The 16,080-nt window shown below is 39.8% G+C and overlaps 1 protein-coding gene across 1 annotated transcript in view; it reads right to left on the reverse strand.

The window, feature by feature from the left end:
- Window positions 1–16,080, reverse strand: part of SPOCK3 (SPARC (osteonectin), cwcv and kazal like domains proteoglycan 3) — a 473,026-nt gene that overhangs the window by 27,138 nt on the left and 429,808 nt on the right. The window contains exon 7 of the mRNA XM_082253008.1: window positions 3,207–3,428. Coding sequence (XP_082109134.1) covers window positions 3,207–3,428 — 222 coding nt within the window. The remainder of the gene's footprint in view (window positions 1–3,206; window positions 3,429–16,080) is intronic.

Here is a 16,080-nt window from a genome sequence, read left to right on the forward strand (position 1 = left end):
ACTGTTACTGGTGTGGCAGTGATTCAGGACACTGTAACAGGTGGTGATCAGGACGAATTTGACTGGTGTGGCAGTGATCAAAGATACTGGGACTGGTACAGCGGTGATTAGGGACACTGTGAGTGGGAGGCAGTGATTATAGATACTGACTATTGACATTATCATATTTATAATTATATATTTTTTTTACAATGTTTTTTTTTTTTTTTACAATTTTTATTACACACTGTCACCAGAGTAGTCATCACTGTCACCAGAGTTTCATCACAATCTCCAGGTGGGTGATCAAGGTTTTTTATTTTTGATCACTGTAAAAACAAGCAGTGTAACTGTCCTGAATGGCTTTTATTTTTATTCATTGTTTACTATTGTGATTGATGTGATTGGCCACAGCTATCACTTGGTACGGGTCCACTGTGATTGTCCCTATACCATGTGATTACTGTGACCAATCACCTAGATCACAATAGTAAACAATATTATCATGATTGAATGCCATTCATGACAGTTGTTTCTAGTGGACATGTGATCAATGTGATTGGTTACAGTGATCACATAGTACCTGGGCTAATCACAAGGGCCTGATACTGACAACTGTGATCCACTGTGTCCAGGGGACAGCAAGCTGGATTACGTACAAGTATGTCCTTCTAAAACTAGAGAGAACCCACTTGGCCATTTAAATATATTGGCTGGGCGGGAAGTAGTTAAATGTGATGAAGGAAGCACTACTGGAGAATATGTTTGATTCAATTGAAGATCCAATGAGTGTTGTTTGAGATTGAAGACAAGCTTTTTTTCTAGATTTTTTCTTATTTTTACACTTTCACTGAACTTTTATTGCCATTTTGCATATGGTCTGTCTTATTATATGGACACATGATTTTGATCCTTATTTGTTATGGACACAGTGGTTGATTTACAAAAACTGTAGAGTGCAAAATGTGGTGCAACTTTGCATTGAAAAAAATTCAGCTTCCAGGTTTTTTGTCAAGGCTTAATTGAAAAAAAAAAAAATTAAAGTTAGAAGCCGATTGGCTACCATACACAGTTGCACACAATTTTGTACTCTCCAGTTTGAGTAAATTATCCCAATAATTTTTATATTTTAGATATTTATTTGATATTTGAAATCTGAATATTTTATTTGATTTTACATTTGAGGTAGAAGGATATAAACACTGCTTCCAGGCTGGTGGTCCCTACAACTGAAATTCCAATTTATGAGCAAAATTGGTACTCCTAGCAAGTGACTTTTTGACCAGGATACAGGGACAAATAAGAATAAAGAACCTATTAATTTGTTGATAACATTTCAGTACTTACAATAATAAAATAATACATATACTGCATTAGTGTATATGTTGTTGTGGCATTCCCATACCTTTGCACCATGAATTGTTTAATCATGTACTGCACTGTACACACGGTTAGTGTAGACCACCCTTCTCTGAATGGTTTGTTTGTTTGTTTCTACTCTTAATTTTTAGGTGTGAGTTGGTGTCCTGGGGGCCTGTGTTGGTTTCCATTGACTATTGGTGGCAACAGTGTTGGTTTTCATCGAATATTGGTGGTGCTACTTTATATAATCAATATAGTGTAAGCTGCATTTGCATCTATCCACCCTTTTTGAAGAGGTAGCTATAATTTTCCCATTTTTATATTTTATTCACACACTAGATTTACATTAGCTTATTATCTCCTGCCTATTATTTTTATAGAACCACCTATTCCTGCTATTTAGTGGTTGTCCTTTGGTATTGAAACATTCATCTTGCCTTGAATACAGATAACGTTGTTGATGCATAAATATCTTTTCATGTGAGTAATGATCCAAAGCCTGTAGTCTTTACTGATCTTATATTAATCTGGATAGTATGTTTTATTGGAAACTATATATTGCTGTTTTAGAATCTACAGTATGTGGGTATTATCTACACTAACACTAGCATACAGTATATGGAGAAGTGATGGCAAATTTCTGCCCATGCCCACCCGTCAGACTCTTCTTGTATGGTGTCTCCCAAATAGCCGAGAGCGGAATGTGTGTATTTTTATTTGGAAAATATACAATTTATGTATGTATGTGAGTTGATAATCCTACATATTGTATTTACTAATGTAGTAATGTATTCATTTTGTTTTGCCTACCCACTGTCCTGATGAAGCAGCTCCGTTGTGAAACACATCATCTGGATTTGGAGAAACCTACTATTATAATTATTTGCTTTACTTTGATATAAGTCTATTATATTGGACTGTATGCTTCCTTATCTAGTAATGGGTATTGTCTGTAACCTTGACACGAATTAGGGGTTATGTTCCCAGAATTTTAGTGGGTTCTTTTATTATAATGTGATTTAATAAACTGTTTATATTTTAAAAGGTGTCCTGTGTTGTGCCAAGAAAATCTGTCATCTATAGATAGTTTATTAGGGGGTTGGTTTCCCCTTTCTTTTGCCTCGCAGTATTTTCTTATTTTCTTTTCAGGACAAACAAGGTTTTATCTTAGCAATATTGTCTTGAAAAATTATTTAAAAAATGTTTTAAACATGCCTTCCTGCCAATAAAAAGTACATAATTTAATTAATGTTCTACTGTGTATAATTACGCTTACATTTGTTTTAACTTGAAAGATTGCTTTAACTGACACCATATGCAGATCAAATGTCATCCATCTGACCTGCTATGAATAAACCAGAGAAGTTACAATGAAGCAAAAATAATATTCTCCATTGTAACTCTTCTTGACACTACAGATGCTGTTCAGTGAGTGTCAATTTACATAGGAGCAGAAAGCCCCAGCTGTCATTTAACATTTTGGAATTGATAGTAAATATGGCCAGAGAGTTGCAAGTGAGGAGGGGGACTGGACATGCCACACACGCATATACCAAAGTATTTAAAATAATATATATAGGCATGTATAGTAATGTTCCCAACCGGTTCAAACATTGCTTAAATAGCATCCTTGCTAAAGAAAAGCATTTTCTTAGAACACAATTGTCTGACAGGTTTATCACTGAGGTGCCAACACAGAGCACTCTATTCTCTCTTTACAGTATAAAAAAAAAGAAAATAAACAAGCTACAGATGTTGGAATTTCTGTTAAGCACTTAAAAAAAGCAATACTTTTCCTTTAATGAGAACAGTATGTTTTAAATGTCAATTTATTTTATTGCTATAGTATTTTTTATTTTAGTTACCTTGCTGCCGCTGGAAGCAGTAGCACCACTCATTGTTGGATATTAAGCTGTCCTTGTATGTGTCACATGTATTGAAGAAAGCCTTGGTACATTGTTCATTCTTGTCAATATAAATGCTTCCCAGCTCAGACTGATCCAGTAGCAGGTCATAATTTCTATCAAGTCTATTAAACATCCACCCAAGAGAATCCCTGCATATTGGTAGAATGCTGGTATCAAATCCTGAAAAGGGTGATAGAGACAAGTTAGCCTGTATTCAATGGGTGCATACATCATTGTTTAAAGGGCAAAATACCATAATAATGTTATATACATTTTACTTTATTAAAGAACCATAATGTATACAGTTCTCAAAAACCCTGCCGTGCTCAGTTTCATCTATTATGTATCATAATACTAACAGTCATACTGCCTAAACCACACATACAATGCAAAACTATGAGTAAGAATTCAGCTGAAGTGCATTAGCATCTTATTGTCTTGTCCCTATGGATTTCTATGTTTCTATGCTCAAGACTGCTTGAAATGTTAAAGAATAAAGCATTTTTTATGATTATTTGCGGACTCCTGCTTTTGCATTATTAGGTGAATATACAATACACAACACTGGGAACCGGTGGTAACAGTTGTGTTTGGAAAGAGAGATTCATGCTGATAGAGTAAGGAAAATACAATTGCTGATGTGTCCTTTTAAAAATGTTTGTTGCCTGGCTATCATGATGATATGGTGGCCTCATTAATCTCTGAGATAATTACAGTACCTGGAGCAAAAATACACATTACAAGTTCTGACTTTATGGACTTATGTACTTGTTCCAGGCAGGAAAGTAGTATTCTTAGAAGCAAGCCAGCAAAGGTAGCCTCCTTTATTTTCTCAAAACAGGTTCTATGTATTGAGCCTTCCGTGATTTAAATTAGTCACATAGTGGTAATGTTATCTTGAAAAGCAAACAGTGAACTTCTATTAAGTACTGCCACTGTTGCTTCTGTGAGTTTGTGTGCTAAATGTAACTCATGCAAGCCATACATGGGTCAAATTCCAAACAATTTGTCGATTGAAAACCAAAAATTTGGTGCATTTTGTATCTTTTGGTGCCACAGTTGATTCTGAAATTCAACCAAAACAAGGCCTCAATTTCACCTCATGTTGTTACGGAAAAGAAAATTTGTGGCTGGGAAGCTTCTTTTCTTTCCAGGTCACACCTCATTCTCTCATCATTAAATAGAAATTTGTTAAATTTTCAAAAAATTTCCAATATGCCCTAATCACTCAATTTTGATGGCCACACAAATATCGGTCTTTGCTGCGGCCCCACTAATTGTAGAAAATCAAATGATTATTCAAAGGTGTGATATTCAAATGAAAAATCATTCAGAATTCAACATGAGTATGGCTGGCCTAAGTCTGAGTTATTTAAAACCCAATACAGATTTAGCAGAAGTCTCAGTTATTTTGGGCAGGACCATTTTTGTAATTCATTCTGTGTTGCTTCATCTGTTACAGTTCAGTAACTGGATTTCTAATAGGCAAGAGTCAGTGTATATATCGGTGTTTATATACCATAATAATGGCTCATATGGACAGAATTGGAAACTTTATGAGCATAATCATAGGCTCAAGAACCATGATTTTAACCACTTGCCGACCACCGCCCGACTATATACGGCGGCGGTCAGCCCCTCCCAGGCAAAGTGAGGTACCGGTACGTCACTAGCCTGGGAGCGAATAGGGGGCGAGCGCGTGCTGCCGGAGGCACGCTCCCGCCCCCGCTCGTACCCGAAAAAGCCGGTGCGTGTGACCGGCGGACCCGATGTCCGCCGGTCACTCGCGATCGTCGGGTAGAGAGGGAGAAAGGCGGGCAGCTGATGTAAACAAAGCCGCCTGTCACTCTCCCCTGTGTAAAAGCACAGATCACTCGGTCCTGCTATGTAGGACCGTTGATCTGTGCTGTTACACACACAGCCACATCCAATGACAGTAAGAAACACGCCCCTAGGGACACACTTAACCCCTCCCTCTACAATAAAGTTAACCCTTTCCCTCCCAGTGTCATTTTTACAGTAACAGTGCATATGTATAGCACTGATTACTGTAGTAATGTCACTGGTACCCCCAAAAGTGTCAAAAATGTCAGTCAAGGGTCCGACCTGTCTGCCGCAATGTTGCAGTCCCGCAAAAAAAAACGCAGATCGCCGCCATTACTCGTTAAAAAAAAAAAACAATAAAAATGACAAAAATCTTTCCCTTAGTTAGTAAACGCAATAACTTTTGCGCAAACCAATCAAAATACGCTTTTTGCGATTTTCTTTTACCAAACATATGTAGCAGAAAACAAATTGGCCTAAAATGTTAGAAAATTTTGATTTTTACATTTTTTTTGGGGAATTTCATATAAAAAAATGTGAAAAATATTGTTATTTTTGAAAAATTGTCGCTCTTTTTTTGTTTATAGCGCATGATCAAAAAATCGCACAGGTGATCAAATACCACCAAAAGAAAACTCTGTTTGTGGGAAAAAAAGGACGTCAAATTCATTTGGGTACAGCGTCGCAAGCCGCGCAATTGTCTGTTAAAGTCACGCAGTGCCGAATCGCAAAATACCCCCTGGTCAGGAAGGGAGTAAAATCTTCCGGGGCTTAAGTGGTTAAGGGTATCTAGTTTAGTTTGTCCATAGCAATATGCACAGTGGGGCAGTGTTGGAAATCTGCTGCAAATAAGATTTTTTTTAGACAAAAATAGAAACACAGAGACAGAACACTACAATATAACCATGCAGCTACACTAGAACGAAAATTGCAATATGCAAGTAAGAATTGTTGCTTCAGCTAAATCTATATTAACAGCATGTCAACATCCCCACTCAACAACTTCTTCTCATATAAGTCCCATCTTTTTTTGTAGTTCTTGAAACTTTAACTTTGGTAATGTATAAAAGTAACCCCAATGCTTGTCTCACTGTCCATTGTTGGATGGAAAATCTTCTCTTTTAAACTTTTGGTAAGATTTCCATTGGTGTGCCCAAATCTTTGCATTCTGTAAGTTCCCAAGCTAGGTGATGGTTGAGAGATGACACCTCTTCATCTGCAGCCCTAATCCACATTTACTTCTTATGAACAGGTAGCTTTTGCACTTCATTTCTTTTTGTAGGATAAGGTTTTGGTGCTGTATGAACCATATATGACAAGCATCTAGCTGGAATTCCTATATTGAATCTCATAGATTTTCTGACTGAGGTTGCAGGTGGTTAAGCTTCTTTCTTTTTAGAGGATAATCAATGCCAATTTCATTCAGTGATAATCTATTCCATTTTCTGCAGTATTGGTGGGGCTTCTGGCTCAGGTTGTTATTCAGACAGTGCTGACAGTGTCATTTCATGAGGTTTTTGACACATACTGTAGGGGATTCACTAATGATTACACATCTGCTGATCATTAACTTATTGGTGTCTGGATGCAGAATTCTGTAAATCTTTAGAGACTCCCTGTAGTTGCCAATATATTCCTTAGCAGAAGGTTCCCATTTTGTACGCTTTTCTTTAGAAAAATGTACATATGCTTTGCTTCCAAAGATTTTGATGTGTTTTAGGTCAGACTTTGTTCCACTTCATAGCTTATATGAAGCGTATTTTAAAGCACTTTTATAAAGGAAAAATTGTTTTAAATATCTGGCAATGACATTTACGTTCTTGCTACTATAAAAAAAAAAAAGAACACATAACCCTCCAAGGGTCCCCCAAAATACATAGCAGCCTGCTATATTTGCTGTAGCACATCCTACAACAAGAATAAGAAATAAAATGCATAGTGTTCCCCCTAATATGTTTACCAGACCCTTTGAGTTTGGTATGGATTAGAGGGTCCCCATGCAAACAAAAACAGAAAAAAGTGCATGAAATCCTCCTAAATACCTGTGCCAGACCCTTATCTGAGAATGCAGCCTGACTGGTCAGGAAAGGAAAGGGGCAAGAGCCCTCTAACTATACTAGGCCACATGCCCTCAGCATGGGGGTGTGCTTTTCCAGGGGGGACTGCGGACCTAGAACAACAATGTGTATAACAGCTATAAGCAAAGCTGCGTTTAGATATCATTCTGCTCTGTGCATATTTAAATGATGAGCTGAGTTTGTTAAGCTTATGCCCTTATGCGTCATGTGATAGACAAGCTATTGAGTAAATCAAGTGGTCTCTATTATACGAGATGCTATAGAAAGCACTTTAGTGGCCAACAGAAAAGAGAAAAGATAGACAGGTATGAACAGGTATGAACTACCTACAAATGTGGTCAGAAGAGGTGGTCACAATTTGTAAAGTTTGAAGCTTGGTTCTGTCCTCTGTAATAGTGCTGCCCACAACTGGTGTGAAACGTGTAAAGTCAACTAAAATGTATACTTTCTACATCTTCTTCTCTAAAAACCTACCTTGGCTTTGGCTTTTATACAAGTAATGATCTTTAATTTATGCTCAACTACTGTTTGCTATCAATTCTTTCAGAGGGAATTCAATTGTTCCTATCTCGCTTCCAAGTAACCTCTTTACATAAATGAAGCATATTAAGGCTAACAGCTGTTTTTAACAGATCAGTTAATGGAAAACTAATGTAATGTAAAAGATGATTGCCTCTTAACATCATATTAATTCACCAAGCAAATCTTTTATTTCATACAGCGTTTATCATGCAGCGGGTGCTAGCCTTATCCTGTGACAATATGTCCTTTTCTAGATCATCCTCTTGACTCACCTTTATCCATTAAGAAGTAGTTTCCTTCTCTGTTTTTAATGACTTCCAAGTAGAAAATGTAAGCTGTGTGAATTAAACTGCAGAATCACATTTGATGCATGAAAGTGGCCCTGTAACCACAGGGTCCCTTGTATACAAAGCCATACAAAACCATACCTGCTAAAAGAAAAGTGAATGTTCTTACGTCTCAGACAGCCCATGTCTTGAAAAATTGCCACTTCACCTCATCCTCAGGCACTGGAAGTTAACAACACTTCAGGGGGTACAAATACCTGTTTTCTCTTATTGCATGCTTTGATTCCTCCTGCCAGCTCATATGTCCTATAGTCAAGGCAAATTGGAGTCGATTTAACCACTTAAGCCCTGGAAGATTTTACCCCCTTCCTGACCAGGGGGTATTTTGCGATTCGGCACTGCGTGACTTTAACGGACAATTGCGCGGTCGTGCGACGCTGTACCTAAACGAATTTGGCGTCCTTTTTTTCCCACAAACAGAGCTTTCTTTTGGCGGTATTTGATCACCTGTGCGATTTTTTGATCACGCGCTATAAACAAAAAAAGAGCGTAAATTTTGCAAAAATAGCAATATTTTTCCCTTTTTTTTATATGAAATTCCCCCAAAAATAAATGTAAAAATCAAAATTTTTTAATATTTTCGGCCAATTTGTTTTATGCTACCTATGTTTGGTAAAAAAAATCGCAAAAAGCGTATTTTGATTGGTTTGCGCAAAAGTTATTGCGTTTACTAACAAAGGGAAAGATTTTTGTCATTTTTGTTGTTTTTTTTTTAACGCGTAATGGCGGCGCGCGATCTGCGATTTTTTTTGCGGTACTGCGACAATGCGGCGGACAGATCGGACCCTTGACTGACATTTTTGACACTTTTGGGGTTACCAGTGACATTTCTACAGTAATCAGTGCTATATATATGCACTGTTACTGTAAAAATACACTGGTAGTGAAGGGGTTAACTTTATTTGAGAGGGAGGGGCTGTGTGTGTCCCTAGGGGCGTGCTTCTAACTGTGATTGGCTGGGGCTTCAACTGTATGCAGAGTGATCAATGGATCTACATAGTAGATCCATGTGATCAGCTCTCATACAGAGAGGAGAATGACAGGCAGCTTGTTTACACAAGCTGCCTGACTTTCTCCCTCTCCCCCGCCGATCGCAGAGTGGCCGGCGGCGATCGGGTCCGCCGGCCACGCGCGCGGGGGGGTCCGTGACCACGCGGGAGCGGGAGCGCGCCTCCGGCGGCGCGCGCTCGCTCCCTAAACCCTCACAGGCGAGCGACGTAGACCTACGTCACTTTGCCTGTGAGGGGCTGACCGCCCACGTAGATAGTCGTGCGGCGGTCGGCAAGTGGTTAATAAGGGCCAGTTTACACTGGTGCAATACCAGACATTGCATGTGATTCGTACAGCCAGTTTGTATGGCTGAATTTGCATCGCATTCGGACCAAATTCGTGCAGGACCCTTTTTTTTGTCTGCACCATAACCGGATGGCATGGTTGTCTGAATTCACAGTTCACACTGCGATCTGTGAACCCATCTGGGGGTGTCATTAACTTTGTATTGACACTCGCAGCGGTGTGAACCGCCTGTTATTCAGGTGCGATGTGGGAACCCGCACTGGATTTGCAAGGTTTCCCGCATCGCACCAGTGTGAACCGAGCCTAAGGCGATGGTGCGACACAGCAAATCCAGGGCGGGTTCCCACATCGCACCTAAATTGCAGGCAGTTCACACTGCTCTCTGCGAACCGCTGAGGGTATCAATACAAAGCTATTGACACCCCCAGATCCGTTCGCAGATTGCAGTGCGAACTGTGATTTCGAACAGAAATTGGATCGCATGGCTGTGAACATGTGTGGACAAAAAAAAGGGTCCTGCACGTGTTTGGGCAGAATGCGATGGAAATTCAGCCGTACAGTTTGTATGGCTGAATTTGCATCGCAAAGACATTGCATCTGATCTGCACATCTCAGAAAGTTGAGCTTGGAAATTCTTTGGTTTTATTTGACATGCGTTTTCCCTTCCAGTGCTCCTTGCTGTTATAGGTGGGGGCAGTGACCATTTTTTGTACTACACAGCAATGTGGTGCGAATCACATATGATGTCTGGCATCGCACCAGTGTGAACTGGCCCTAAAAGTGGAGAGATTGTTCCCTTTTGCAAAGTGAATGCTCACACTTTAATCAACTAATCGTGCTTTCATACATCCAGTTTTTTAAATTTCCCTCGCACATGGTTGGATAGTCAAAATTAAGACAGTTTCACTTTTTTCCTAACATTCACTTTGCATAATTAACAGCCTCTGCTAGTAAATCAACCACACTAAGTAATCCTAGGGTGAACCTGACCTGCACAAGTGTACCAAAAGTTTAATGCTCCACATTTGGTGGACCTGACCTTTAATTTCAGGTTTTTTTTTCAGTATTTTATGTATTTTATAAAAATTGAAAAAACAAGTTTAATCTGTGTAGCTGGCAACTAAGTAACTACAGTACATAACATAATGCACAAAGCAACTTGCAAATAACCTTGGAAGTGTACTTTTCATATAAATGTAACACTGATGGCAGTCATGGACTGTATAGACTTTCCTATGAGGTTCCAAGCAAGACAAAAGACTCGCTAACAGTGTGAACACTCTTAAGCATGCTCTAAATTGAACCTGTCATGCTGGTTTGAAAAATATTTTTATGATAGGGAAATCCATATTCAGTCATTTATATCATCCAGAAAGGTGTGCTTTGTTATATTTCTCTTGGATATGGCAATAGATAAGCTCTGATTGCATGTATCTATGCAGCAGAACTGCTGACACATATAAGGACAAAGAAAAGATGGAAATCTGCCTGTTGTTTTGTATATTTTAATTGAAATGTACATCTTTGCATGTACACAGTGTTCGAGAAAGAAAAGCTGGAAATATTTGCCCTTAATAGCCATTCAGGAGATGAGAAATGATGCAAACTAGAAAATGACATCTTTGAGTCTTAAGAAATAGTATAAAACTGTTATATTCCTCTTTCATTTTCTAAACATATTGTTCATCAATACATTTAGTGGATGCTCCAACATTTTCTAATACACTAATTTTGCCCAAAATGTCTTTTTTCACAGGAACATTTGTTTTATATCTGTTTTTTTCTTTATCCTTTCTGAAATACCTCACCCTAGTAACTGATTAAAGAGAATTAGTGGCTTTGCCTATTTAGGTCTGGCAAGTGTAGCGAGCACCCAAGCTGTAGAGGTGTTTAAGGGGTGAAGCCTTTTATGGTTGGAGGACAAAAAGAGACCCAACACCTAAGACTGATGCAAACTCTTTTTTCTTCAGTTAGGTAGGAGTAAATATGCACTTTGGAAGGCTGGCCTTGGGATAATTAGAATGTTTCTGATTCAATAATAAAGCATGTTTTCAATTATACTGGCATAGATACTCATAGACTGACATATAGTTGTAGTCTTTATTCTCCCCAGACCCTCCTGGTCTGGTCTTTGCTTGTACTGAGGGTGACTTCATCCACATAATGTTCTGAATGAGAGCTACCTTCCAATAGGATTGTTTTTTTTTTTTTCATGTGGATGTTTTGTTAAAATATGCATATACTGTATACTGTATGATGTGTCTTGTCCTGTATATGCAGAAGTTAGTGCACTATCATTCCAAAAAATATGATGCATGCTATGAGTATTAAAAATTTCCAAGATGGTTGTGGCTGCCTGTATGTGAGAACTGATCTCAAAGTGAGTGTGAAAGAGGACCTTGTTTATGGAGAATGTGATGATGCTGAAGCATTATAGGTGGAGCAGTATATGGGTGTGCGTACTTCAAAGTTTATTATTGGAGTTTGTTACAGGTCACCCAGTGTTAATGAGGAGATGGAGACTCTGCTCCTTGTACAGGAGCAAGGGCTGGGACAGTGATAATAATGGGGGATTTAAACTACCCTGAAATTGACTGGAATATTGGCACTGCTGGAACAGTAAAAGGGAAGAAATTTATAAACCTATTACAAGACCATTTTATGGCACAGTTCATAGAAGCCCCAACTAGAAATGGTACTCTGCAGGACCTGTTAACCACTTACCGCATACTAACGTAGGTCTACGTCAGTAAACTTTGCGGTAGTGTACCGGGATGATGCCTCTAGCTAGAGGCATCATTCCGGTACCGTGGTTTGAAGCCGACGGTTGGCTTTCCGTCGGTACCGACCGATGCGGCTCGGGAGCCGCTCGATCGGTACCCGGGGGGGCGGGAGGGGACGTCCCCCCCCTCCCGCCGCCTTCCATGGCTTTGCTCGGGGCTCCCGTCCCACCGGGTGCCCCGAGCACCCAGCCGGCGCGTCCGCCGGCTGGATGGAGTCCCGATGAATGCCGGAAACAGCATCGATCGGGGCTCCGTTGACGTAACCCGGAGGCGGCGTCCATGACGTCACTTCCGGGTTACTGTGCCGCAAAAGGCGGCAAATTTGAAAATCGGCTGTATGCAAAAACGCCGTTTTTGGCATTTTGCATACAGGGAAGTGTAGTGGAGGGGTCTAGGGTCTTTTAGACCCCCGATCCCTCCATAAAGTGTACCTGTCACGACATATTGCTGTCACAAGGGATGTTTACATTGCTTGTGACAGCAATAAAAGTGATCAGATTTTTTTTTTTTTTTAAAACTGTAATAAAGTTAAAAAAATAAATAAAATAAATGGGAAAAAAAAAAAAAAAAATTTAGCCGCCCCCGTCACCGTTAGCTCGCGCACAAAAAAAAACGTATACGCAAGTCGAGCCGCAAATGAAATCGCTGTTCAAACCACACATGTGAGGTATCGCCGCGATCGCCAGAGTGTGAGCAATAATTTAAAAAAAAGAGCTACACTCTACCTCTAAACTGGTAACCGTTAAATAAATTTAAAGCGTCGCAGATTGAGATCTCTATTGACCGTAGTTTGTCGACATCCCACGGGGGGGCGCAATTTTAAACCGTAACATGTTGGGTATCTATTTACTCGGCGTGACATGTTCTTTCACAATATACAAAAAAAAAGGGGTAACTTTACTGTTTAGTATTTTTTAAATGCAGTGAAATGTGATTTTTCAAAATTTTTCCAAAAAAATGGCGCTTTATAGACCGCTGCGCAAATACCGCGTGACAAAAATTATTGCAATGACCGACATTTTATTCTCCAGAGTCTTTGCTAAAATAATATATATAATGTTTGGGGGTTCTAAGTTGTTTTCTAGGAAAAAATACTGATTTTAACTTGTGAACAAAATGTGTCAAAAATAGGCTCGGTCCTTAAGTGGTTAATCTTAAACCATGTGGGGCTTATTACTAAGGTCCATATAAGAGAACATCTGGGTAGCAGTGACCATAACATGATTTCAGTTAATGAAAGCTGTAAACACATACTGGAAAGATAAAAATCCACTTAAATTTAAGAGAGCAAATTTTCCAAGGCTTAGGGCTGCTCTCCAAGATGTAGACTGGGAGGGACATGTTACATCCATATTTAGGGTGTAACATGTAACATATTCAGCATCTGCCTTCTCTCACCTCCGGATCCCCCTTATCCCCCCTTCCTGTGACAGTAGGTCAGGGATCTTCTCCCTGCACCCACTGTACCCACTGTTACAATTCAAAAATAGCACAGCCACGCAGGGCTCTGCCCACATGTCTGTGTCATTCAATCACAGACTCCTGTGAGTTAATGAACTGCAACTACTGTCAGCCTTTCGGTTGAAGGCATGTAGTTGTCATTGAACTACCAGGGTGCTAATGAGTGTTCCTACATCCTTGAGTTTTCTGTCATTAAAGCGGAGTTCCACCCAAAAGTGGAACTTCCGCTTTAAATAGTCCTAACCCCCTGACATGCCACATTTGGCATGTCATTTCTTGGGGGGGGGGGAGCGGGTACCTAGTTTTGACATGTACCCGCTCCCACTTCCGCTCGGAGGAGCGCCGCGGCACCCTGAGCGGAAGTTCTCCTCTCTCCCTCCCTCCCTGCAATCTTCTGGGACATGTCAGAGGTCCCACCTGAGCCTCATCTTGATCCAGCAATGTTGCACAAGAGCCTCGGCTGTTCAGGATTCTCCCTCCTCATTGGCTGAAAGAGCAGTGGGTGCCACTGGCTCCTGCTGCTGTCAATCAAAGTCAGTGAGCCAATGAGGACAGAGAGGGGGCAAGGCCAAGCCACAGCTCCATGTCTGAATGGACACACATTTATTTAAGATCAGTCACATGACATTACATATAAAGTATATACATATATACATGCACACACTGATTAGCCATAACTTTATGACCACCCACCAAACATTAAGTAGGTCCCCCTTTTTTCACCATAACAGCCCATTTTGCCTGTAAAACAGTCCTGAACCATCGAGGCATAGATGCCATGAGACCTCTGAAGTTATGCAATGATATCTGGCACTAAGCTGTCAGTAGCAGTCCCTTAAAGTACTGTAAGTTGCAAGGTGGGGCCCCCGAGAATTAGAATTGTTTTTCCAGTATATCCCACAGATGCTCGATTGGATTGAGATCTGGAGAATTTAGAGGCCACATCAACACCTCAAACTCATTGTTGTGTTCTTCAAACCGTTCTTGAACCATTTTTGCAGTGTGGCAGGGCACATTATCCTGTTAATGGGGCCACTGCCATCAAGGAATACAATTTCCATGAAGGGGTTCACTTTGTCAGCAACATTTTGAGGTATGGTATGTGTCAAAGTACCATCCATATAAATGGCAGGACCTAAAGTTTTCCAGCAGTTTTCCCAGCATTGTCCATAGCATCACACTGTCTCCGCCAGCTTGCCTTCGGCCCATATTGCATCCTGTTGCCATATCTTCCCCAGGCACACACACCTGGCCATCCACATAATGTAAAAACAAAGGTAATTCATTAGACCAGGCAATCTTCATCCATTATTTCATGGTCCAATTCTGATGCTTACATGGCCATTGTAGACATTTTGGGCTGTGGACAAGGATCAGCAAGGGCCCCCTGACCGATCTGCGGCTATGTAGCTCCATACACAACAAACTGCAAAGCATATTTTTTTCTGCTTTCAACACATTCATCTCAGGGACAACATGTTTATTTGCTGCCTAATATATTCCACTGACTTTCAGTATATATCACTTTATTTTATGCTTTTAGATCTAAAAAAAAATAGTATAATTAGATAGCATTAAAAAAACATTTTATTCTATGCTCTATAAATAAGGGAAGTAGGTATCTATGAAAATGAAGATGATAGGATATTTATTTTTTTGAAAACCTACCTAACCTGCCAAAAGGTAAGTCATTCTGTGCAACAAGGCCTGTGGTCTAGGTACCCCCGCCAGACAGAAAAATTTGATCACTGTCCACACCACTTCAGTTAAATACAGTTTAACATGGTCATGTCGCATGGTTTGGCTTTTGTTCTGAAATGCAGAGTAGGAGTGTCCTACTTCAGGTGTCCAGGTTGCTGCCCGAGGATGTGGATATTTACCATTGCCTATTCATTAGTGTTCTCAGTGGTTCTGACTACTCTAGCAGTAGCATTCGCGTAGGATTAATTGTACATGTTGAAGGCCAGGTTATATCTTTGGAATTGTAAGTAAAATTTTAATAAGTAGTGTTTTTTTTCCTACTTTGGATATTGCACAATTAGTGTTTCTTCTTCTTCTTGCCATGCTCCATGTTACCTGGTTTGATTAATGAGAAGTTTGAATGTTACATCCTAAAAATAACATCAGAGAATGGCTTGAAATCCAGAATAAGGGGTGAACTCACTCAGGTGATTATAGATCGGAATAGGGTTTTTCTTTCAAGTAAGAAGCTGATTTTGCTCATCTTGGAGGGGAGCACAAGTGGTGATCAATTTCAGTATTAGGCCCCTTTCACACAGTTTATCAGTTTATCAGTTTATCAGTTTATCAGTTCAGTCACGTCAAAATGTATCAGTTTTCCATCCGTTTTTCATCCATTTTTCATCCGTTTTTCATCAGTTGTCATCCGTTTTTCGTCAGTTGTTATCCGTTTTTCATCCGTTTTTCATCCGTTTTTCGTCAGTTGTTATCCGTTTTTCATCCGTTTTTCGTCAGTTATCTGTTTTTCATCCATTGTCATCCGTTTTTCATCCGTTGTCAT

The sequence above is a fragment of the Pelophylax lessonae genome, assembly GCF_965119305.1.
Source record: "Pelophylax lessonae genome assembly, chromosome: 1".
NCBI lineage: Eukaryota > Metazoa > Chordata > Amphibia > Anura > Ranidae > Pelophylax > Pelophylax lessonae.